Source organism: Carica papaya, chromosome 1 (assembly GCF_054855325.1).
Source record: "Carica papaya isolate Zhongbai chromosome 1, ASM5485532v1, whole genome shotgun sequence".
Lineage (NCBI taxonomy): Eukaryota > Viridiplantae > Streptophyta > Magnoliopsida > Brassicales > Caricaceae > Carica > Carica papaya.
This window is the reverse complement of record NC_142309.1, coordinates 11,017,042-11,044,011: the sequence shown is the minus strand read 5'-3', so window position 1 is coordinate 11,044,011 and position 26,970 is coordinate 11,017,042. Positions and strand designations below refer to the sequence as shown.

Below are 26,970 nucleotides of genomic sequence, written 5' to 3'. Positions count from 1 at the left end.
ATTTGTAGCAGATGTTACAACCCAACAAGAAGAAAACTAATTATATGGTTTTTATTTTATTTTGCTTTTAAAAATTTTAACTTTTATTAAAATAATTAAATACTAAATTATTTTTCACAAAGTCAAAAAATTAACTAACTTATTATTACATGACAATTTAATAAATAAAAAAAGTAAAATATTAAAATAACAACAAATTAATATAAAGATCAATTCAAATGTTTAAACTATGAAACCACAGAAAAAATAATTATATCTTTTTTTAATTACAAAAAGTAAAATAATATCTGCGTAATAAAAAATAACTAACAAAAAAAAAGTTTTTCCGAAAGTAGTTTTTCGGTTAAGTAATTAACAATATTAACCACCCGAAACATGCTGCAATAATTGACTATTTATTATCAAGGATGCTAATTGAATCAAGTGTCGGAAGAAATTTCCTCTAGCGTACCTAAGGGGTAGTTCTGTAATTTTATCCGTCAGCTACGACGTCATTTCATCCTATGCCAGCAGCCAAATGGGGAAAAGACAGAGACGGACGGAAACTTCAAAAATTCCTTACTTGTTCCTGGTTTGCTGTCTGTAAGATTCTCGATAACTCCACTCCACGATTTGATTCCGGAGGAAGAAGGACGGAAGGTGTTGGTTGAGAATGGAGTGTCCGAAGAACGCGTTGAGTTACAACGGGACGCACTGTGCGTGTCCGGTGGGGCAACTGTTGAACACCACTACCAACAGCTGTGAGGTTTTCGGAACGAGGTCGGAGATCTTTACTGATAGCGGCGTTGATTTGTACGCGCTGTCGTTTCCCGAGACCATATTCTCCTTCGATTCCATCAGGAATTTCACGCAGTCGCAGGCCGTCTTCCTTGAGGCTACACTCGTTTTACTTCTCTCTTGGCTCGCTTTCTGCTTCTTCCTCCGCTTCTTTAAGCTCCGAGATGGCAGAAATCTCGTCTTTAACCTCAGATGGTGGATTAGCCGCTTGGATGTTTGCTTTGCCACCAGGCATTGGCTCGTAATTTCTCCTCCTTTCTCATTTCTGACTTTCCTTTCCTAGTATTTCCCTTCCCTACTAACGACTATGTTTTTCTCTCAATTACCCCTCTTATCTTTTCTTTGTTTGTTTGTGGATTTTGACTCACCTTTAATTCTGTGAAACTAACTGCTAACTCAGTCTGGAATTTACACGAATTTGGTCACATGTTTTAATAGGACGACCAGAGTACGGTTAAGAAGCGGAAAACAGAGCTTGGGGGGACTTTCTCAATAGCAAGTTGGATACTCTTCATCGGCTTGTTTGCTGCGTGAGTATGGAACCTCTTGATGCGCATATGATGCTGCTGCAGTTATCAATTCATTGATTCTGTTGTTGGTGGATATTGACTTGGCCTTTCAGTTTCTTCTCAGGCTGCTTTACCAAATAATAAGCAAGCGAACCATCGAGATACATAACGTCAAAGCCGCAAATGCACCTGAGCTAGCTTCTTTCATCAATGACATGGAATTTAACATAACCGCCGTCTCTAGCATGAGCTGTTCCAACTTGCGCGGTATTGGTACTTTAGTTACTGGGGATCCAGGCTTCCCTGGCTTCAGATTCGATTCTCTCTCGAATTTTGTGGGCTATTCATGTCACAACACCAGTGCTGGGCCGACCATAACTTTAAAGTGTAGCAATTGTCGTCTCCGTCATGATTATATGTACATTTCGTGGCTGTTTGTTGATCTTCCCGATAATCCTGCCACTGCCGTTGGTTTTCACTTCAACTTCACTGCTAAAGATCACGCCAATAAAAAGCATACCAGCTTTGTTGGTGGAACCCTAAAAAATGGAAGCGTGCTTAGTGATAGACCGGTAACATTCAGAGGGTTGGGGGCAAACGTATTGAAGTTCAGCCTCTTTCCACGAATATATCATAATTTTAATGATCTAAGGCTCATCCAACCCCTGTTTCATGAGTTTGTCCCAGGTTCACATTATGCTGATGATGCTCAACTCCAAGCCTCCCTTGAAAGTTCTACAGATGGACTTATCAACACCACATTGTTTGTCAACTATCTCTCTTCCTACATTGTTGAGATAGATAATCAAAACATAATGGGTCCTGGTAAGAATTTTGCTTCTTCTGTACATTACACTAATTGGCATATGTTCAGTAAATAATTCTTTCCTATCTATTTTTTGTGCATTGACATAATCTTTATGTTGCACAAAAAGAACTTTGTGCACTTTCTCTCTGATATCTTGTTAAGTTTGTTTCTTATATTGCCTCCTAATTACAACATGTAAATGTAGTTGTAACATACCTCAATCAAGTCCTTTACATTGACAATGGGACATTTTGGAACATAATGGTTTAGAAAGGCTTCAGGTTTGGTAAATTATTTGCGACATTGTGATTTTTCTTAATCGAAATGGTGGTTCTTTCAATGTTATACATTTAGTCAGAAGCTTGGGTTATCTGCATGTATGTTTTTGAAGTAGAGATGGACAAAGGAGTGGTTAAATTTTCAAAAGGAGCCTTGATTGAAGGACTATTTGAAGGGCAAGGCAGGCAAACTTGGGAAGTGATTTGATGGCAAAGCCAAGGAGTCTTTTGTCTGAGTTATTTTTTTTTAAAAAGGAGTTTTTGATTGAGAATTGATGGTTTCTCAGCTGGCATCATAAATGTGGTCATCTTATCCCAAATGTCAGCATGGGTTGCTCCATTTGGTACTAAAGACAAGATCTTTTCATATGAGAATTGAAGGTTTCTTGGGTGAGTTCTGAAGTTAGATCTTACCTTGAAATGAAAACAAGACTTCTTGTCTTCGGTAGCCCAAACGGTTTACTTATGGGTAGTATTAGCTGGTGTTATGTTTGCTGACCTGTGGGCATGCCACTTGTAGTCCTTTTAGATGATAAATATGTAAAGGATAGAGTACTTATCATACTTTCTAAGAAGGCTTAAGAAATTTCGGAAAGTAGCGGTAGGTGAATCAATATTTCAGGCAAATGCTTAACCTATGTTTTGGAGTTTGATGGGTAAATTAAATTACGGGTTTCTAGAGTAAACTAAAGTCTCTCTAGGGTATTTCTCTCACATTTGTAATGTAGAAAATATAAGGATCGACTTTTCTGCATAAAGGAATTGGGGTAAACCAAAACATTACATGTGGGGTTTATCAGATATTACAACTCTGAAAGGGATTCTCTATTCTTGCAATTAGAAATTGATTGTATTAGACAACCACATGAGACTCATAAATGATTTGTCGAAACTGATGGTGAAGCCAGAGGAAGGGAAGATGTTTTCTTGATACTCATATGGTTATTGAAACTTTGAAGTAGATACCCCTGGTTAGAACCTCTATTAGCTGATATGGTTGATGGTATCTACAGAGTGCTAATTAGGTCACTGGCCAACTTCTTATTTATGAAGTGTCTATCCACATCGTGTATGTAGTGCAGTCATGCTGCATTGAATTATGTGCAATATTGGTAGCAAAATTATTATCATAATAGAGTTTCATAGTCCCCTTGCTTATTTTTAGGTTATCAAGGATTATCTTCAGCTATAAATTTCATGAACTCCATGTGCAATAGCTCAAAATTAAGCATCCAGCACTTGACCTTGCAACCATAGTCTGTTTCTTACTCTTCCATGTAACTAGATTACATAGCCTAATCTGGATCTCCTATTGGCCGTAGAGCCAGCATAATTTGCATTGATACAAGCTTCTAGGTAAAACCCGTTATTCTTCTGGAACAAGATCCTTTTTTCATGTGTGGCCTTAAGAGAGTATGGAATTCTATAGATAGCTTGTAGGTGTCTTTCCTTTAGGTCATGCATGAACTAACTTGCTATGCTCTCAACAGAATCTATACCCTACCTGGTGTGAGATGTGTAAATCAAGCTGTCAACAATTTGTGGTATCTTTCTCTATCTACTGATTATCATCTCCTTCTGCGTCAAACGTATGCTTAGGCTTGATAGGAGTGCTCACTACTTCTATATCATACTACTACCTTTGTTATTGTTGATCTCCCATGGGAAAGTAATCTCTACTTGAATACATTTCGCGCTTTACAGCACACAAACCTTTAGTGTGATAATGTAAGCACTACCCATATGGTCACTAATCCAGCTCATTATACACAATTTGAATATGTTGATCTAGACATACATTTCATTGTGAACATTCCTTGTACGCCTTCTATAAATGTGATAAATTCTTACTCAAGAGAAACTTGCAGACATCTTCACTAAAGGTCTCACATGCAGACAGGTCCTCAAAATTGCAATTGCTTGTTCCGCACTCAGCTTTAGGAGGGATGATTAGCATAGTATCTGCCTTGTGGTTAGGAATGTAATTTATGTATAGAATATATGAACTTCGGAATTTTTTGAATTCTTTATTTTGTCTTCCCCAACTTCTTTTATAAATAACTCGGGAGCAATGCAATACAAAATTGTGAGGAAAAAAAATCATTCTATGAAGTTTACGCTTTCTGGATTAATCCTCATGGTTTCCTTAGGGCATTCATCTTTCTATGGTTTAGAGGGATTGGTAAATATTTTGTATTGATAACACTCTTCTATTGCTTTTTTTATTTTCTCTTTCTTTTTTGGGAGGATAGCTTATCTTCCTCTAGGTTGTGACTCCTCTTTTTCATCTAGCATATATCTTTCTTTTTTTTTTTAAATAAAAAGTATGTTATAATTCATTTATTCAAAACATTGAAGGGGTGCCAACTCATGTAAAAAAAATATTTATATGTCAATCAAAATATCAATAAAGCCTTAAAATTTTCCATTATAGAGAGAGAGAATGACCCATCTAGTATATATCTTTCCTATGAAAAAGAAACTTACCTTTTATCCCAAATATCTTCAATAATATCTGCCAACTTTGGAGCATTGGGAAATTGGATACGTGAGAAAACATCATAATAAAGGACAATGATGCGGAACTCAGGATCAACCAATGTGATAAAAAATCCACACATACAAAAACTTAATCTGTAAATAAATCCTCCCTACTTAACCCACAATTAACATGTGATTATAAATTAAGATAATTGGGGAAAAGAATAAGAATTGATAAGACACCACAAGAGTTACTTTGATAAGTAAAACCAATTTTTCACTCAACCAAACGGTTGAAAAAACCTCTTAAAGAGCGCTAAAAAAGGCAAAGCTATAAGTTTGAAAAGTTATGAATTTTATTGATGAAAAACTGAATTGATCATTACCAAAGAAGTGAGGCTTTTTTATAGTCATAGGCCTTGAGAGTTACAATAGGAATCAAAATCTAAAATCTAGGAAACTTATCTTGAAATCCTATCTAGGACTCTAATAAAAATAATAAAACAAAAACTTGTAAATTAACATAAATTAAGACTCCTCTCTCTCTTGAATGGTTGTTGAACTTTTCAAGGATTGTGGTGGCTTTATCTTGGATTATCTTGCACGGTTTTTGATTCTTTATTTTAATGATTTTTGGTGTTGAAGATGAGATAAAATCCAGCCAAGTTTGTGAAGAAAAGGACTCTTCTTCCTCGGGAAAATCTAGATGAGAATCGGCCATGGGGTGTAGATAAGCTCCTTTGATCCTTGCATGTTTAAGATGACTCAAACACGTATTTATAAGATTTTGTGAAGGGGGAATTCAACTAGGACTCTTGAAAAGATGAAATTGGACTCTTTAAGCTTGATTCCCGTGAGTCCTACTTGGATTAGGACTCTTTGTAGCCGAATTTGAGATGGAGAAGAAGAGGGGTGAAAATCTCTTTTGGGTGAGAAATCCTCTTGGCCATGTGATCCTATTTTATAGGGCTTGGGGTGGCCAGCTCCCTTTTGGCTGAATGGGCCTTGTTTTCTTCCCTTTTGGGCCTCCAAATCTGGTCCAAGCTTTTTCCTTCATGATCTACTCTTGAGCAAAAGTTTGGAAGGCTTTCTTGAGTTCTTGGGCCTTTAAACTTGTAATAGTCCTTACACGTATCCCAAACCCTTCATATGTTGTGTTTATCCTTGTATATGGACTTTGTCCATGGCCTAAAATGCCTTGACCTTGTCTTGGACGGTCCATGTTGCTGTGATCTCCAATTATACCGCCAAACCTGCCTTGGTTTTCCATTAAACAACCCAAACCGCACCCTACCAAGCTTGGATGGTCCATACTGCAACACTCATCCTTTATGGTGCCTAAACCGTTGCCTCTCATGCTCATGAGGCCTTGAGATTCATCTTGAATTGTGTCTTGCTCTTCCTTAGGGTGGCCATGGCCTTGTAACATCAATTGGTCATGTTTTTCCTTGAAACCCTGAGCTATCAAGCTCATATAGTCATGTGTGCTCATGTGACCGTGAGCCTTCAAGTAATCTTGAGCTTTCTTATGGTCTAGTTTGATTTGGCCTACCTTGACTTGTATCAGACAATCTAGGATTTATTTTCTTAGTTAGGAAAACAGGTTAAATTTATGGATGTATAGATGCCACATCTAAGAACTAGATTGGAAATTAAGGTTTCATAGGTGGGAAATAACTAGAAAATTAACTAGAAAAGGCCAGGAAAATAGCTAGAAGGAAATCGGGAGTCATACCTAGGATCCCTTGAGCATTGCAGCTAAGGTGTGGGTTTTGATTGCCCGATGCAATTAGATAAGTTTGCTGAGAAAAATATGTGTTTGTATTTTTTGAGAAATGATTTAAGTTAAGTAACAACAATGCATGATCGCTTTTGGTATTTCCTAGATGCATCAATCTTAAAGATTGGCATATGGGTCACATACATATGTCACTTATTTTCGTACCCATTTTCAAAAATTTGATTAACAGCCTTACCAAAGTAAAGCCAGTTATTAGTGAAACAAAAAAGACGTACAACTTAAGAAATCTACGTACTTTCTAAATCTGGGCAACTGCTTTTGACCTTGAAAAGGACTTTCTATCAATTATGCAAAACTGTAAGGGAATGATGTTAAAAAAAAGCTAAATTAAATCCTTTTTTTTTTTAAATATAAGCTAAATTAAATCATAGAGAAAGAGTTGCTAAATTCCTTGCACGGGAGGCGTCTGCTATCTTCAAGAAGTGTCATCATGTCTCTTAGCCAATAATATTATTTTCATTCCATTTTTCTGACAATATTCAATAATGATTGTCTTTATTTCCAAAAAAATTGAATAATGATTGTTTTATAAGGTAGATTACAAATGTGTTATAAGGCATTAATTTAATTCTAATTTAACTATAGCTAGAAGGAAGATACCTTTTAGTACATGACAATGCTTTCTTTTTTGGTTCTCAATTTTAAATTCATTCATGTTTATAAATCAAATATTTGGTAATTGAAAATGAAAACAATCTTTAGAAAGTTATAATAAAAATCTGCTACAGGTTCAAAAAGAATAAACACTTTTCTGTTTCTATAAAAAAATTTTGTTTATACTTTACTATCACATAAAACACATACTTTATTACGACATATAAATTTTGTTTATATGTGTACCATATATGGCTTTAGGAAACAAAAATTAGGAACTACTTTTCTGTCAATCTGAGCCATGCATTCTAAAATGAGAACAATGAGGTAAAGAAGTTCCCCCCCTCCCCATCTTACTGGCTTTGTTCATTTTCTTCTAGCTGAAACAGTTTTTATATTTTTCATGTAACACCTGATTAGATTCCAGATCTTAACAAAGCAATTAATGCATGACTCATACAATTGTGTTGGAGAAGTATTTTTAGTATAGCTATCATGTCTACTAAGTAGAATTTTTTTAATCTCAGTTATTTTATAGTCTAGGATTTAATGTCCTTTTTTTTCTATAAAAAAGTCTAGGATTTAATGCTATCTTCTATTTCCTTGTAGTGAGCTTCCTCGCGGATCTTGGTGGTCTATATTGCATTAGTATTGGCATATTTTTCTACCTCTTGGTGCAGGTGAGTGTGTGTGGTCTTTTCTTCTCCTGTGTTTCCAAGTCTCACTTATCTCAGTTTCCCCATTGCTCTATCCTTTACATGTTTTAATAATTAGGAAAGTCCATCAGACGTGTTTCTGTATTAGTTTCCAAAATCTAAAATATTTAAAGTATGCATTTTATATCAATAACATTGAAGTGGACGAAATTTGGAGGAATATATGGGCTAGATGCTTTTTGTATGCCAGGTAGGGGTGGGGGGTGATGAGCGGGACAGTGATGCAAATGTCGTGGAGATATATTTGTAAGAGTAAGGCGTTTTTACCCCCTTCTTCTTTGATTACCATTGCAAATCAGGCTCTAGATTTGCTTTATAGAGGTATTACTAAATATGCCATGGACATAATTATAAACCAGAGAGGAAGGTGATTGTGGCGGAGCAAAGGGAGGATAATACCTGACTGGGCCTTTGTTCATACTCTCCTTATGGAACTCCATTATCAAAAGAAGCCTTTTCTCTTCTCAATTGAGTTACCAAACTAAGATATTTGTGAAATTGACCCTTATTTCCTAAATGGTCAGCTAGCATTTGGCTGTGTTAGTTCATTGATGGTTTTGATTTCCTTCTGTTAAACAAACTTGCTTGTTGCTCCAGCAGGATTCATCTCTCTTGCTTTGTTTTTGTAGTGCGAATACAGAATAAAAAAGCTCCGCATTGAAGATAGTGTTTTGAGAAAGATTAGAAATCGTCGGAAAGCACAAGAACACTGGGCTAAAGTAATTGCTTTCTTATGTGAGAAAGTTGATAATACCTTTATTTTTCTTGAGGTTATTCTTTTCTGCTTAAATCTCCTTTTGTTAAAACTGGCTTTTACATTCTTCTTCTACCTAGTTGAGAAAATATGTCATGTACACCTGGGGTTGTAGCATAGTAGACGATGAATTCAACCATGCTAAGAAGGAATCAGGTTGCAGCAATCTCACGAGACCGTCGATTCGTGGTAATGGATCTTCTCATGGAAGTGTATCAATGAGGAAGCGAAGGCAAACAAACAGGATGGATACTATAAGTTTTAACAAGAAATTCAGCTTACCTAGTGAGAAGGTAGTGCTCTCATTTTCTGTTGGTTGTTAGGTTCATTTACTAGCTTTATATACAGATCTAGGGCTGTATTTCATGGTCTTTTTTTTTCTTGATTGTATGTTTTGGGTAATCTGTAAAGAGAGGAATTATAGGGCTTTTGAGGGGATAGAAAGGGAAATTTGTAAAATCAGGGATTCTTTTCCTGGGTCACAACATATATAGGGTGGAGGATTTTGGGTATATATAGTTGATACTCTAACAGAATTGTAAATATCTTGTACATGGGAGATACCTTCTTGGTACCATTGATTATTTAATATACTTTTTACACTTTTATCTTACAAAAAAGTTTTCTTTTTTCACCTAATTGGCCGATTATTTATCATGTAGAGTGCCACCCAAGACTACACTCACACTCATGAAGTGAAATCTTCTAAAGTAGATGCTGCAATAAATCTGGAGAGGTTGTCAAATTTAAGGGGGGAACCTGTATGTCTTCTTCCTTCCTCTTTCCCATTTACTGAAAATACTTTAACTTCTGTTTCCATCCATTTTCAACTCAATTTAACATGCGTGGCTAGTGTTTAGAAAATTCAGGGTGTATTTAGTTTTCGAAAATAGAAGTATCTCTATTTCTCTGAATGGAATAACAGATAAGATGTTTCATAGTCTGGAATGCAAAATAATTATTAGAGAGTGTACATTAATTAGGGTGGAGGATTTTGGGTATATAGTCAATACTTTGACAAACTTGTAAATATTTTGTGTATAGGAGGTACCTCTTGGGATCATCAATTCTTTACTACATTTTTTACAGTTTTACTTTCAAAAAAAGAAAAAAAAGGGGATTGGTATTTTGTATCAGTTAAGGGCTTGGTTTTTATGGCCTGGTATATCATAAGTCACAATGCATTTTCAGATCGCAATTCGGGTATTTTAATTTTATCTTTATGAAGACTTTTCCCCTTCGTATTTTGTGTAAAATTACCAAATCAAAAGGTATAAGAAAAGATGTCCTATTTATATAATAACTTATTTAACTAATATAAATTGGTCAAATGCTAAAGGAAATTATTTTGCATTATAAAAAACTTTAGAATAATGTAACTAATAAATCCAAAAAATGATGCAAAAGATGATTTCAGTTATCAAGCCCTGTTTTATCAAATGATAAATTTGATAAAATTTCTGCAAGAAATAATAAATTAGAGAGAATTTATATCTATTGTCATATAAATTTTGTAATCAATAAGCAATTTCAAAACTAATAAGCAATTGGATAATTTAATAAAATTCAAAATAACTTTAAAATATCATAAGATACTAGAATAAACTTTTATGACTACTAACCTCTAATGCCAAATCCATAGTTTCTGATAAAATATAAAGATTTCTTTAAAACTCTTTTCATTCAAAATATCAAATCAATATTCAAAACTTCTAATAATGTATATGAATGTTGATGAGAAGTCTAATATATAATCTATGCAGTCTAAAGAGTTATTTAGGTAAGTAGCATACTGAACTCTTATCTAGAAATAATTGAACTTCTTAGGATATGATACATATTCTAATTCTTTACTACCAAAATATACAACTCCTTGAATACACCCAAATAAACGGCAATATGCTTTATATGAGCAAAAGTCATGTTTAGTCACTGGAGATTGGCCTGAAAAAGGGGAAATCGCTGGAAAAAGTCATTTCCAAAATCTTTTATTTTGTCTTCTTTTTCTAGCTAGCTACCATGCATAAATACTATAATATCAAAACCTAAATTAGTTTTGGGAACTTACCTCAGTGATTGCAGATCAATCTCCTTCTTCTCCTCTTCTCTTATATTCTATAGAGATAGGTTTTTAGACCAAATTTTAGCAAATACATAACTATATATGGGGTAACTATCTACCTCATAATAAAAATTCCAACAATTTATATTAAATTTAAAATAATCTAAAATTTTATAAAATAAATAGATGATACTCTTGGATCTGTAATTAAATAATAATTAATTATTTGTTTGAACTGGGTATTACAACAGGGTGATGCTCATTACAAATACTTTCTTAATAGCATCCAACCATTATCCTTCAAGAAATTAGACTACTCTCTAAGACAACGAGAGTTCTGTCTGAAGATCCCAATCATAGGCTGTCAGGGCAAAACTCCAACAAGTAGGTTCACACATGCTTGAAGACTTTTAGTTGACAAACTTGTGACTCAATCCCAAAGCAACATAACAGTAAATAGTAAATGATAATGGTGCTTTTCAGGGAAAGTTAACTTCTTTTCTTCCGAATTATGTGATAAAGATTGGATAAAATGGGATTTTTTATTAGTCCTGCTAATATTATTAACTAATTTGATTAGGAATATCTTCTTGTATCAGTCCTTTGCAAAAGTTGTGAAGTTAAAATGAGAGAAATGTCTTCTTGGTTCTGGGGAGTGGTGGAGAAAATTACAAGGATCATAAGGAATTTTTTTGGTTGGATATGGGTGCGGCTTCAGAAGATTACTTGGTGAGATGGGATGTGTTTTCTAGAAAAGATGGGGGTATGAATATTGAGATTATGATGTGTAAGAATCTTTTTTTATTGGTCAAGTTATCATGGTACTTTACAATAAGAAAAAAAAAATGATTATGGTTCCTCAGAAAATGAAAAGGTGGAATGAGAATGGTACCTTAAAAAAAGGGGCCAAATGATTATGGTGCTTTTCTTTGGGATCTTTTTCTTTGTGGCACTCTCCACCATCACTTATGTTTCCTCACCTTGTCCCTCAAGGGAATTGGAGCAAAGAAGGAAATTAGGGTGTTCAAGAGATGCATTTTTCTCTCTAGTTTATGGGTGTTTTGTTTGCAGTGCAATGCTAAATTCTTCAAGGATTGCTACCTTACCTTCATCTTTTTCTAAAAGGGAATTTTTTTTATCCTTCTCTTTGGGCCAAGGCTCATGGATTGCTTAGGGATGTTTTTTAGCTATTTTGCAAAGGGATTGTTATCCAGCTTTAGATTGATTTTTACATGTTTCTTTTTCTGCCCTTTCTTGGCATAGGAGGATTTCTTATCCTCTCTTCTTGTACTTTTCTCTTCTCTCTATAATCAAAATAAAGTTCTAAAGCTAAATATATTTTGCGTTTATTTGCAGCCTACAGAAAGCGAAGTCCGTGGCTCCAAAGATGATGGTAATAAGAGTTGTGTTGGCTCGTGTGATAGACCCCCTTTGCCTCAAGACTTTTCTGGTAGAGATGATAACATCTTTCCATTTCCACCTCCACTAGGTATGACTAGTATCTGAAAATTTACTAGCCATGTTTTTTTCCTTATTAAATGTTTACTAATATGGAGAAATGTCAAATGTTGTCTGGCGATGCTCTTCATGCACAGTAGTCGGAAACTTAATATGTGACTGCATTATTTTTAAAGTTAAAAATAAAAATAAGATAAAGCAATTATTTAAAAAAAGAATGAAACTTAAAATGTTCTTGTATACCTCTAATAGTGAGCTTGACTTATTTAATATTTTGTATATTAAATTTCTAAACATGATTTCTATTATTTGATCTTTTAAGAAACAGTATAAAGTTTGATATTTAGTGAGTTTTTCAAGTTAAACAGTAATGTTACCGTTACATTAGCTTTTTTTTATTAATTTTTGTGCTAATATGTACGTTTACGTATAACTTAATGTGAATAAATACAAAATTAGTGATAATTGGAAATGGTATGCTGAAATTACAAACTAATGCATAACACTTTGGAACAACTCAGATGGTCGCTATTATGGTATTTACTGCATTGTTCCAACAAATCTTTAAGTGTTACTAATTCAATCCAATAGGACCAACTTGAACTTTTTTTTGTGGCTTTTTTATAACAATTTAAGGACATGTAATCATTTAGGCAAGGGTCAACAACATTTCACCTACCATATATATGCTTAAACTACAGTGAGAAACAACACAGTCTTAGGTTGTTTGGTTGGCTGATAGGTTTGCTATAGGGTTATAGCGTAACAGTTATCACGTTAGACACTCTAATTGCTACATTTGGTTCAGGAAGTCACAATTTCACTAGAATTGTAGTTATAGCAGATGCAGTAATCGAGATTTATGCCTAGGAGTTATAGTCACGATCAGTCTCTTTAAAATATGTATATCATTTAATATCGTGAGTGGATTATACCCCCAACTTTAGTTATTGGTATACCTAATATACCCTACTTAGGATAGCAATGGGTTTGGTTCGGGTGCAGGTTTCATGAAATTTGAACCCAACCTGGACATAAATTCAGAAACTCGAACCCACCCAGATTCAAGGTGGTTTCATAAAATTGTTATTTATTTGCACCTTGAGTTTTGGGTTAATAACCGCCCACCGTTCCCTCCCCTCGAAAAGAAATGAACTCCTATTGAAAGTCTTCTCACCAAGTTCCTCAACCACCCACTGCTGAGTTCCCATTTATAGTTTTCCTATTTTTCCTTCTTTATGTTCATTAAGTGAATTTGATTGTACTTATTGCTACCCGGTTGAGTAATTCACAGTTCTCTGAAATGGTACATAGCAATATAAACAAGAGCAGAAGACAGGCAATAGACATCCATGATTAGCCCTTCACTTGCAGATGGAAAAGTGAACTAGTGAATGGAAAAAAGAACAAATAAGAAAGAAAAGAACCTCTCGGACGATAATGGTGCAACTTGAAGAAGATGGTAGGATGGTGGAGGTGGGTGGCTTGAAGAAGAGGAAGAATGTGATGCAGTTGAGCGGCGGCTAGGATATGGGTGGATAATGGGTTAGGCATTATAGTTTTTAATTAAAAATTTAAAATATATAATATTTTTTATATATAGAATTGGATAAGATTCAGATAGATTTTTAAACTGCCAAATCCAAAATATAAAAAAGGAACAATGTAGTTTGATTCAATTCAGTTTCGATTTCAAAAACTGGGATAACTTTGAATAGGTCGTGTGGGTTTGGCAGGTTGCCAATTTTCTTTCACTCTTATTCCTACCTTAACAAACAAATTAACACTAAAACCTAGTATTATATATGGATATATTCTAACATTTAATATATATGATGGTTTTGATATATGTTTTGGTAGATTTATTAATGAGACATGCAAAAACCTCAATTACATGTTAAAATTTATATTTTAGAAACTGAAAATTCATAAGAACATTCACTGTTGTTGTTGATTCTTTCCAAGTCATATAAGATGCAACATCAAATCTTGATTATGTGGTTGCTCAGTTGATGTTGAATGAGAATAATATGGCGGAGGAGAGTGTCTGATGAAGAGCACATTTTAGACATTAGGAAGAGTTTGTCAAGGGACTAGTCATTGAAGAGGAAAAGTTAACCTACGTGAAAAACTTTGGTTGAGACAAATAATATGGATGTCTTTACTATGGGAAAAAGAGTAACACTCAGAGGACCTGCCTTGAGTTCAGAGAGGATGTGAAGAGTTTCAAGCACTTGCCAGAAAAGAAAAATAGGAACAAAATGGATGATGGTAATGATGCCAGTGAAGTTTATTGCCGAACTGTTGATAGTTGGGTGAAGGATTTAGTTTCTTACTTGTATAGTTGCAGAGATCAATATTTCAAAAAAAAAGTTGCAGAGATAAAGAACTGAGCACTGAAGATCTTGGCCACATTATTGTTGGAAATAGTGAGAAGGTGAAGACTGAAGCTGTTGGGTTAGCACATCTCAAGATTCTCAATGGTGTTGTCAAGAAACTCGGTAATTTGAGGTGCATAACCTACTTATAGCAATGATATTATTTCACTGAAGAATTGGTTTCTCATTGATGAAAGTATATTGATGAAGGTAATTGGTGCAACGTGACGAGAAATGAGTAGTTCATTTTGCTAGGTCTTGGGGTTGCCATCAAATTTGTTATTTGGGGAATTGTGCTGCAATTACACTTTGTTCTCTTGGCATTCAGAAGGAGGGGTTGAAGCCTAAGGGCAAATTTGTTTCTTTTGCTGACACTGGGTTGAAGCGAGATCTGTTATCTGGGCTCGTCAAGTTCCAGTAGTAACCCGAATAGGATATTGAAGATTAATTCATAATCAAGCAAAAATCTTGACAACTAAACATAAACCAAAGAAGGTTTCTCGGTTTAACATAAGTAGATAGCTATTCTTTACAAAAAGAGAAGAGTTCAATCAGAGAGCAATAAGAAAAACACAGGTTAAGAAATATAACTTCTTGTAACATAAGGAATTGAGGGATGCCAGGGTGCAAGAGTGTGAGGATCATTTATTTTGTTCATACACTCGCTACTGGAGTATAGGGGATGTTTCCGATGATGTAGATAAAGTGGATTGAACTATGTTATTTTGGTATGTTCTTTTTTTAAAATAATAATAACAACTTTTGCATAAATCCAATTATAACTTTTTATAACTTAAGGAATTAAGAGGAATATCAGAGTTCAAGAGTGAGAGAGTTATGCAGTTTTCACTATACTTGTGATTGGAATATGGAATATATTTTTGTAGATGTAGGCCAAGTAAAATGAACCACATTCTTTTATTACGTTTATTTTCTTCATTTTTTTTTTCATAACTCATAAATATTTTTTGATAATGTGATTTGCTTGTTGTTCGGCAAATTTAGCTTTCAAGATCCTTGTCTTAAGTTGCTTAGCTTAGCTGATCCGGCTAAATTGTCATCACAGAATTCAAGGCAGGTTCTGAAGTAGAAATGTCTGAAATCCAGAAGAACTTTCAACATTTATACGATTACAATATGATGTTGAGGGAAAATTTTTTGGCTCTTCAATCCTTTCTTCATACATTGCCAATGAAATCATCCAAAGAGGCAGAAAGCTCTCCATAAGGTTGGCAAATTATACCTGTTGTCTTTTTCCACAATATAAAAGGCTTCAGCTGGAATTGCTGAAGACTGCAAAGGACCTGCGGTGAACATTTGTCAAAAGTGCAAGCAGCAATGTTGTGATAATATATATGGAATGAATTTAAAGCTCTCCAAAGTTTTAGCTACACTTCTCACAGTAACGCTAGGAGAAGATGAAGGATGAGCGGGAGGCATAATCAATCAGCTTCCTACAGAAAAGTTTTTGCTTGACAAAGTTTGTGGTCGCAGCTTTTTGTTTGGGATTAAACACTATCCTGTGTAGTTTGGACACTTCATCTGGTTTAATGACGATATTCTTTGTTGTATAATATTAACATAAATCTAGTTGGGTAGTATATTAAATTATTCGAGTAAATTCAGAATTTATCAGGTTTGTAGACTACGCAAGGAGGAATTTGTATGAAGCAATATTGAACTTTGTATTGTACTGTATCTTAAATGCATATCATGTGTATGAAGCAATTTGTTGACTTATTGAAATTATTTCATTTCATTTCATTTATTTTTGCATATTATAAATTAAGAACGTCAAAACATTGTTTAACTACTATTTTTTTACTTTATCCTGTTTATGGTTAGGAAATTTTGAAAATTTTGAGTATACTTGTTAGCATAACTAAATTTAATTTGATCTACTTTGTTTTCATTTATTTTCTGTTAGGGTTTTCCACCGTAATTGGCGATGAGATTTCTCGCGGTGGCTTTATATATATATATATATATATTGTAGAGAAAATTGTACTTTTTATTGATGTTACAATTGATTATTCACTCATTTGTAGAATTATCATGTTTATGTAAAAAGAAATTTCAATTATTTTGTAATTCAATATAATTTATGAGATATTTTTATCGGGTCTTATATAATATGTCCGATTATACATATACAAAAAGAAAAAAAAATATTTAAGCTTTCCTTTTCCAACACTCTCCCTCGAGTTGGTGAATATGTTTTTTTCATTTTCAGATTAGTAAAACTATTTTGAAACATTACTCAATCCTTTAGCAAGTACAACGAACAATTGATTTTGTGAGGACAAAACCGATGTACAACCCAGTTGACTTCTCAATTTTTATTCAATGAAGTGTTCATCAATTTTAACATACTTCGTTCGATTATGTTGAACCAGATTGTAAGCTTTATTTGTAATGCCCAATTTTAATTTAATGTAAATTAAATTAATTTATGTAATTTTTTAGTTTTTTTTAAATTTAATTTAATGTAAAAATGAAGAAAATTTGATGGAGAATGAAATTAAAAACGATTTTGGAGAAAATGAATGAAAATTTGGGTTCTGAATGTATTTTTGAAAGAAAAATCGAAAAACGGGAGTTAAAATGCAATTTATAAAACTTGTGCCACGTAGGATGCTCGTTCAGCAGCCCCGGCGACCCAAGACGCGCCGCGTGGTAATGGACGCTGATGCGGTGCCACGTGGGCGATCCACGTGCCCGCGATCGAACGACCCAGATTCGTTCTTACGCGCACACAACCTATATGCGTTCGCTCCCCAAACGCGATCGGACAGCCCAGATTAGATCGCGATGAACGGCCCAGATTAGATTGTGATAAATGGCCCAAATTCACTCCCTATGTAACACTTAAAATTTTTATTTTATTTTATTTTAATTTTATTGGAATTTTGTCTAATTTTGTTTTATTTTAATAATTAATTTATAAATTTTTAATTTAATTTAATTTAATAAAAATAAAAATAATACTAATAATAAAATGGGAAAAAATTATTTTTGCAATTTAATTGAAATTGATTTTGAAAAAAATGGGTGAAAATTTGGATTTTGGGAGTGTTTTTGAAAAGAAAATCGAAAACCGGGGGTCAAAACGCAATTTAAAAAAATAGCACCACGTCAGTAGCCCCGGTCAACCAGGACACGCCACGTGGCAGGGACGCTGACGCGGGAAGTCACGCGGGACGGAGACACGTGGGCGATCCGCGTGCGCGCGATTGGACGGCCCAGATCCGTTCCCGCGCGCACGGACGGCCCAGATTAAAAGCGCGCATGGACAGCCCAGATCTCACACGTGCGGACGGCTCAGATTTGATCATGCACGGACGGCCCAGATCTCATCGCGATGGACGGCCCAGATTTATTCTAATTTAATTGCGATCGGACGGCCCAGATTAAATCATGATGAACGACTCAGATTAAAAAAGAAATGTTATAAATAATCGCATCCACACCCAACCCCAAACCCTAGCCGCTAGAACCCTTGCAAGAGAAGACGACCCAGCTACCGGAGGAACTGGCCCCCGCCACCAGCTGCCGCACCAGAGGATTTTTCGATCGCCAAACGAGGTAAAATTTCTCCCCTTGGCTCGTTTTTCCATGCTGAACCTCCTTGTGGCCAAATTTGAGCCAAACCACCGGCTAATTGGGCAAAAAACATCACCGAAGTCCAGCGGCGCTGCCGCGGGTTTCCTCAGTTTTTGCCTCCGATGAGGCCCTTTCCGATCCCGTTCGATGTAATTTTTATACCACTGTGACCACCGTCATTTTCTCTACAGGTTGACCGGAGCAAAACACCAAATTGCAACTTGCGCCGGAGGAACCGCTACACCCGAGAGCTTCGCCGCTAGTAAGTCTCGGTTTTCTGGAATTTTTTGGCCCACCGAGGGCCTTAGGCTTGTTTTATCACAGGAACCAATGCAAGTTTGGCCGAGTTCGGCCGAAAACGACCGGAAACGGCTAAACCGAGGCAGATCACCGCCGTGGGCGGCGGCGCCGTCGTCGGAGCACGGCGGAGCTGCCATGCCAGAATTCCGAAATTGGCTGAAAGGGCCCTAGATCTGATTTGGAGTTTTTTGGGGACATGTGCAGGTACTGGAAGTGTGTTTCAGTTTCCGAAAAAAAATTCAGAAAATTTAAGGACTGCCCGTAGGTGCAGTGAGAACCCCATTTCAGACTCCGAAACAAGTAAGGATCTCTCACCCTATTTTCTATCACGGTATTAAAGCTTAATAAATGATAAAACGGTATTTTATGAATTAATAGATGTGTATAATTTATTAAGACTGCTAATGGAGCCCGAATCTGATGTATTTTTCGGTCAGGTGTTGTTTGATTTATTTGAATGCAGTATGGTGCCTGATGTGTTTATTATATGGTTTCGTATGCATGAATCACGGTTTCATTTATTATGATTTGAATTATTATGAACCCGATGTTGTGTTGCCTTATTTGGTGTCCATTACTGGTTTACGTATTTATGTTTGATTGGATAATTGAGATTAAGAAAAAAATAAAAAAAGGTATGTGAATTGATAAATGGATAATGTCGACAGCTTGACTAGATATCCTGAGAGATGGTGGACGGACCGGGTCCATAGAGAACCCTACCAGGAACGTGGTCTCTTATATCGGACGTGGTATGGAGACTTTATGTGTTTTGGCGCCCATACCGGACAGAGTATGGGAACGGCCCTGGAATTAAGTTATTAATGAGAATGGTTCACGTGTAGCGGGGACCCCCTATGGATCCCCATGGATACTAGTAGGCTGATAAAAGAGAAAATTTGTTATCTGATGATTGAAATACAAAAGCATGATATGTGTTATGTTACAGAGTGTGCATGATCTTATGATGTTTATGATATTATTGTTTCTCATAAGTTGTTTTCATGAATCTCACTGAGGTAAGTGGATAGTAAATGTTTTTATCATTGATAAATGAGTCTGTTATAAATTATGCTCCATTGGTCGTTTTTGTTTTCTACCAACCTTTATTTCTATGACAGTGAGATAGTGTAATGCCTTTACTGGGCTAGTGTAGGTCATTCTTTACTTAACTATTTCATATCAGGAGGACTTGGTTCCCGAGTCCGTTCTGCAGGAAGACGGCGAGTAGAAACCTAAGAATTTATTAGTTTTTCTTATAGTATTTATTCATAGTATTTCCTTTAGTTAATTTATTCTTTCATACGTTTAATTCGTTTTGGTTATTGTGTAAGGGATGTTAATCATAATCAATTTTATTTCGCTTCCACACTTAGAATAAATTTATACATTTTCTTTTAATTTTCGGGGCCGTTACACCCTATTTAATCGCTATCAGACGGTGCAAGTCAAACATGATGAACAGCTCATATTAACTGGGGACGGATATAAATAACCATTTTCACACCAAACCTTAACCCTAGCCGTCAGGCACTCTTGTCGGAAAAGAAGATCTAGCCGCTGGGAAGGAGGGCCGCCGGCACCTGCCGCGGCGTCGGAGCTACTTCCGACCACCAAATAAAGTAAAAATTTTCTCATTTGCTCGGAATTCAATTTTAAACACCTTCACGACTAAATTGGAGCAAAAGGACCAGCTGATTAGCTGAAAACTGTGGGCAAAATCTAGCAACGCCGTCGCTGGAGCACGGCGGAGCTGCCGTGCCGGAATTTCGGAATTGATCAAAATTGGGTCATGAGACTGATTTTTTATTTTTTGGAACATTTATAGGTACTTATAGCGCGTTTTAATTCCCGAAAAAAAAATTCACGGAATACAGGGACCACTGGTAGGCACAGTCAACAAGTTTTACTTTTCGGACATCGATTGAGTAAGAATCTCTCACCCTATTCTTTGTATAGAATTGAAGTTTAAATAAATAATAATACAGTATTTTGTGTAATTTAGAAAATATTCATAATTAATTACAGGTTACTAATGGAGTCGGAATCGGAAATTATCTATTGTTGATTATGTTAAATTATTTTACAGTTAATTACATGATAGTATTTCATTGATCGATTTTATAGTTTTGAATGCATGTATTGTTTGATCTATGTGATTACTATTAAATTGGAAAATGAAAACTAAAAAAAAAAAGGAAATTGTGTGATTAAGTGAATGGATGAAACGGTAGCCTTATTGAGTATTTTAGAAGATGGTGGATGAACCGGGTACAATAAGAAACCCTACCGTGAACATTTTCTCATACCGGACGGGGTATTGAGACTTGATAATTTGATGTTCATACCAGATGGGGTATGAGGACGACCTGTTTCACCCTCATACCGGATGGAGTATTGAAGTTTAGTAATTAGACGCTCATATCGGACGGGGTATGAAAACGGCCCGTTAATTGAGAATGTTAAAAGAAAGGGTTCACGCGTAGCGGGAACATTCTTGTGAACCCTCATGGATACCAGCAGTCTGATGGAAAGGGACAGTTGTTGTTTGATTTATGAAATATGGATTTTTAATGTGTGCATGTTACCAATGGCATATGAAATCATGATAAATGCTATGTTATTATCTCTATAGATTGTTTTTATAAATTTTGCTGCATTAAGTGGGCGGTAAATGATTTTATTGTTAATAAATATATTTGTTTAATTAAGTCATCAATTAGTTGTTTTAATTTTTTACCAACATTCATTTCTTTGTCGGTGAATAACGTGATATTCTTACTGGAATAATGTACCTCATTTCTTATTTTAACTATTTCAAGTCAAGAGGAACAGGATTTAGAGCCCGATTCGCAAGAAGACTACGAGTAGAATGCTAATTTCATTTTATTTTCCGTCTATTTCCTTAATTTTTTGTATTTTCTTCAAACGGGTAATTCTCGTAACACTATTTGGTACTTTAAGTCGTGTGTAAGGAATGTAAACCCTAACTAATCATTTTACTCCGCACTTAAGTTATTATTTACTTTTTTTGAATTTTCAGAATCGTTACAATATTGATAATAGATTTATTATTATAGTAGAGTTTCATTGGTCAATCTCATCTAATCTTCAGATCTTGTTAGATGATTTCTATCCATAGTAGTTCATAAATACCTTGCCGATTTCTCATAATTCTTCTTCTGCACTTGATAGTGCTATCATGTTCTGCTTTTTATTTCTCTTAATTATCTGATGGCCACGAAAGGTACAATATCTGGAAGTTAATCTCCTACCAGCGATTAATCCAATGTAACCAATATCTGTATATAATTCAATAATTAGACTTCCATTTCTTTTGAAGAGAATCTTTACTTAGTGTGCTTTTAAGGTACTACAATATTCAGTAATATGCCTATAAGTGGACTTTTCTTGGACTATGCATAAATTCACTTATCAAGTTTATTGCATAGACAATATCTGATAGTATACAAGATAAATAAATAAGTTTTTTGACAAGATGTTCATACATTTCTCTGTCTACCTCTGAATCTTCTTCTACTTATTCCAACTTGAGATTTTTGTCTATTGGGGTACTTGCTGGTCTGCAAGTTGTCTTGCCTGTTTACTTAAGCAGATCAGTAACATACTTTTACTGAGATCAAGTTGTCCTGTTTAGAGTGAGCTCTCTTAATGTCAAAGAAGTATTTCGACCTTTAATGCTTTAATTTTCAATTCTTTGGCTAGATACTGATTTAGTCATTGTCTCTCACTATCATTATTTCTTGGTATTATTATGTCATCCACATAAACTAGAAGGTTTATGACTTTCCTTGAAGAAGAGTGCTCAATAAACAATGTGTGATTTTCTTGCCATTGCTTGTATCTCATGGTTAACATAACTCACGCAAATCTGCCAAATTATGCTTGTGGTAATTAATTGAGTCTACACAAGATCTTCTTAAGTTTGCACACAATATGACTAAATAAGTTCTCTTTGTAACTTGATGGAATATCCATATGCATATACATATATATATATATATATATATCTTCCTCTAAATCTCTATGCAGAAATGCATTTTTTGACATCAAACTACTACAATTCCCAACCAAAGTTAGCAATTAATGATAATAAGATTCTTACCATATTCATTGTTGCAACTGGACTCCAGGTAGTTAATTCCATACGTTTGAGTGTGTTCTTTTGTCATCAGTCTTATCTTATATCTTTCAATTGATCCTTATACTTACTGCATGTACCCATATACAGCCCATCAAATTTACTTGTCAGTAATACCACAGCTCCCAAATCTTTTCTTCTCCAATGCTTCTATTTCCACATTCATAGCTTACTTCCATTTCTCATTGGATAATACCTCGAATAGGATAGTGGAAAGGAAGCTTTTATGGGATGGTGAAAAACTTTCATTAGGACACTAAACTTGAGAGTGGATGCAAGGATCTTTTTATGCATTCTCTGGTTCCCTTCCTAGAAGCTATAGGTAGATCCTGTTCAAGAATCCTCATATGAAATTCATAGTTATCTTGTAATAAAAGATCAAAATTTATTTCCTCGTTCTCAGAATTCAGGTTGACTTTAGGGACTCATGCAAATTCTGGAGTGCTTACCTTCTTCCACGAAGACACCTTAGCTTTGCCAAATTTTGTATTCTCGTTAGCAGTACCGGTACTAATTTAGGAGGATTTGTAGTATTGGATATTGTTTCAGGAGGATTTTTAGCATTGAACTGAGTTCAGGAGAAGATGGTAAAGACCCTTAATTAACCGTAGGATGTGCTGGCAATGCTGGCAATTCAAACACAAGACTTTTATCTTCCTCTAATTGAACTCTCTCCATGAGAATAAGATTGATAAAAATAGGACTCATGCTCATAGAACATGACATCTATTGTGACATAGAATCGGTTTGAGAGAGGATGATAATACTTGCCCTTTTTGAGCTGAAGAGTACCTGGAAAAGACACATTTCAAAGCTCTGGGATCTAATTTTCCATGAGTAGGATTGTAAACATGGATAAAGGCTACACACCAGAATATCCTAGGGACAAGATGATTTGTTGTGAGTAGGTTAAGGTAGTGTGTGGAGAGAAAGTCCATGGGGCTCTATAATCCCAAAACTATAGAAGGTGATTGGCTGATTAGAAGAGCCAAACTTTCTCCTTATTGGATGAAAAGAGTCAGAAATAAAAGATTGAGGAAACTTGCCCTTGAAAATTCTTCATTGGATTGTTGTTTCAAGGTAATAGAGGCCATCCTATTCTCTAGCAAGTTCTGTTGTCTTCCCCAAACCCAGGTCCTAAAATATACAATGATCATGGTGAAAAATAACATTATAACACGTCTTGAGTGAGTTGTTAAATGGAGATAAGATTTGTTGACAACTTAGAGACATAAAGGACATTTCTTAGTGTTAGAGATGAAAGGAGTTGGACATCTCCTTTTCCTACTGCAGTGGTTAAAGAGTCATTAGCTATGTTAATTTTCTTGTTTCTTGGGCATGAGAAAATAGGTGAAGAAATTATTACAGAAATAAGTTATGTGATTGGTGACTCCTGAGTCCATGATTCAAGAATTAATCAAGGCTGTACCAGAGACATTTAAACTGATATAAAAAGGAAACTTAGCTGAGCTGAATGTGCTAATAAGCAAGAACCTGACGGCTTGCTTATACTGCTAGCAAGGGACCTAATCCTCTCAATTTCTTCATTATTCAAATCTTCTGTTACCTGTGGTTTACTGTCATCTAGTTATGTCACAGTAATGGGTTTGCCCATTGTTTCTTTGTTGTTCTCCCTTTTGTCCTCACTCTCGACTTGGAGATTTTCTCTGTAACTTCTAACATCATCCCCAAGTGTGGTGTGCTTTCTTGTAATAGGCACACCACTAGCTGTTATAATTCTTAGTTTTATCTTTACCAGATTTCTCATGGTTTAAGGCTGATGCTTCATCAATGGCATTGTTTTTGTTGGTAACTATTATAATAAAGCTGTTGGTGTTACGAGACTCGAGCATCAGGCCTCTTCTACTTTCTTCACTACGAATTAAAATTACCACCTCATTTAAACATGGAACCTTAGGTTTAACAAGTATCTAGATTCTTACCTGGTCAGATTTAGGATTGAGTCCATATAGGACAACATCATAGATTTTATGTTGTTCAATGAATTCCTTGAAGACAACATCTTCAGGACATTTGGTTTTTAACACCCTTTAGTCATCAAATTCTTGCAGTAGGGCTTTCAACTGATTGACATATTCTGTGACTATTTTATTACCTCCTTTTACAGTTATTGTCTTCATTTTAGCCTCATGTACCTAGGTATCTTCTCTAGCATTTTGAATAGGATAGACAAACCGAGTCCCAAATGTTCCTTGTAGTAGTCAAGAACATGCACAAGTCACGAATCTCAGGTATCATTGAGTCCTATAACCAGACCATAATCATGGAGTCTTCTTCTTTCCATGCTTCAAACTGAGGATCGCCTTGTTTTGGTCCTGTACGTATGAGGTGATTGATTTTTCCTTTTTCTCTCAATATAGTCCGAACATGTTGGGGCAACTTTAGGTAGTTCTTTCCATCCAGTCTATATGCCACTTGAATGGTTTACAATTCATTGGATTTTTGGGATCTAACAATCTCCTCTGTTTGAGCAAGTTAGTTGGTTTCTATAATTTCTAGCATATTCTAGGTAACTTTGTGTACAAAAAGAAATCTAGTAATGAAGGCTGATTGAAAAACTGGGCAATAATTACTGAAAACAAAGATTGTTTTGCAACTGAAAAAAGAGGCTTTTTTGGAGGAGTTCTGGCTAAGAAGGACAACTATAAGTTTAGGGTTTATTCTGGCAATGAAGGTTAGTTTAGGGTTTTAAAATGAATGAAAAATATTTTCCTCCTATTGCTTTGATACCACGTAGATAAAATTATATTTCTTATTAAATATTATAAGTGATTATGTCTACTTATAATGTAGTCATGTTTACGTAAAAGAAAAACTTAATTATTTTAAAATTTTATAATTTATAAAATAATACTACCGTATTTTATTTTTATTTAAAATATACATTATTTGATATATTAAAAATATATATACATATACACACAAGTGCTTGAGCAACCAAATTGGCATTGTTATGATCAGCTATCTTCATGCTTTGGAGAATCACATGCTTCATCAATGAACATCAGGATTGTATTTGAAGTGGTGCTAAAGAACATTGAACAGGAGTCCAAGTTTGTGGTGTCTGATTATGTATGCACAGAAGATAGGAGTACCTAAGAAATACCAAGAGAGACGATCTGCATATTGCTAGTTATAGATAAGGTTGCGATCTTAAAAGGATTAAAAGACAGACAATTTAATTTCAGGCCAGTGAACAAAACAAGGGAAAGATTATATTTGGAGTTTAGATAATGTATGGAAACAGCTGATGTTAATAGGAATAAATACAAGTCTGTAAGGATGTGGAAATTACATGCTCACTATTGCTGTTAAGACCCAAAAGTTGTATAATAACATGAATTCTTGTTGATGAATCTTGCTTCCTGTGTAATGGCAAGTTAGATCGTGGGAACACTATATTGGTTGCAGATCCAAACTTTGGTGAAGACAAAGGAAAAATGTTGTAATCATATGAAAGATCATAGCAGGAAAGTTCAGAGAGTATGGTGAAGTTAGGAACTACAACTAGACCTATAGATATAAGTAATTCTACTGTGATTGGCGCAGGAATAGATATGTTTATACCTGGACAATGTGCTCCAGATGAAGACAATTGACTCATCGAAGTATTTAGAAAATTAATGTAATATATTTTTATTTCTCCAGTAAAAGATGATTTTGATTTTACAGCTTAGTAATTTGACCTCATTGTGTCGTAATAAGTAGTAAATTTTTCACACCTCACCCTAAGATTGGATCAACCAACATCCATCCAGGCTCATCCAGTAAAGTCTCAGTGGAAGGAGGTGGAGCAAATCCTGGCAGCATAGGCCCAGCCTTCTGGAGGGACATCAACAAATGTGATTACAAGATTAATTGATAAATGAAAAATGGCTAATAATATACAAAACTGTAAAATAAGATTTGTTCACAAAATTTATTGAGAGGTTTTTTAGATATTAGATACATGATCCTTTACAGGAAAAGGATGAGAAGGCTGTATGAGAGAGAGAGACACTCCTAGAAATGGGGAACATCTTATCTGGTTCTATAAGCAACCTAAGAATTCTACTCCGAAGCATCATTTCACCACCAGCTGGTCTATTGGATAAGCCAATCCAGTGGAGTAGACAGATCATAGAAGTTACTGGCGTGCAACCATAAAATCCATGCATCCACCTTTACCTAACTAGTTACAGACCACTCCCATCTTTGACATTGATATCATATTACGGCACAAGATAGGCTCTCCAAAGCCTTAATGAACAAGTCTGAACTCCCATTCA

At 35.1% G+C, this 26,970-nt stretch overlaps 1 protein-coding gene across 2 annotated transcripts; it reads left to right on the top strand.

Moving 5' to 3' along the window:
- Positions 1-445: 445 nt before the first annotated feature.
- Positions 446-16,362, top strand: LOC110825399 (uncharacterized). 2 transcript variants are annotated; one of them, XM_088219277.1, is made up of 9 exons: positions 453-1,018; positions 1,216-1,307; positions 1,411-2,111; positions 7,858-7,928; positions 8,594-8,683; positions 8,799-9,011; positions 9,381-9,479; positions 12,137-12,269; positions 15,683-16,362. In XM_088219277.1, the coding sequence occupies exons 1-9, from the start codon at positions 653-655 to the stop codon at positions 15,841-15,843; spliced, it is 1,926 nt and encodes a 641-aa protein (XP_088075403.1). In that variant the 5' UTR covers positions 453-652; the 3' UTR covers positions 15,844-16,362. The 2 variants fall into 2 exon arrangements, with proteins under 2 accessions (XP_088075409.1, XP_088075403.1); XM_088219283.1 differs by lacking the exon at positions 9,381-9,479 and having other exon boundaries at positions 446-1,018.
- The last annotated feature ends 10,608 nt before the right edge of the window (positions 16,363-26,970 follow it).

Coding starts and splice junctions, on each gene's coding strand:
- LOC110825399 (XM_088219277.1), top strand. CDS start 653: ATGGAGTGTCCGAAGAACGCGTTGAGTTACAACGGGACGCACTGTGCG. Junction 1,019..1,215: donor TTGCCACCAGGCATTGGCTC/GTAATTTCTCCT, acceptor ATGTTTTAATAG/GACGACCAGAGTACGGTTAA. Junction 12,270..15,682: donor TCCATTTCCACCTCCACTAG/GTATGACTAGTA, acceptor TTGTCATCACAG/AATTCAAGGCAGGTTCTGAA.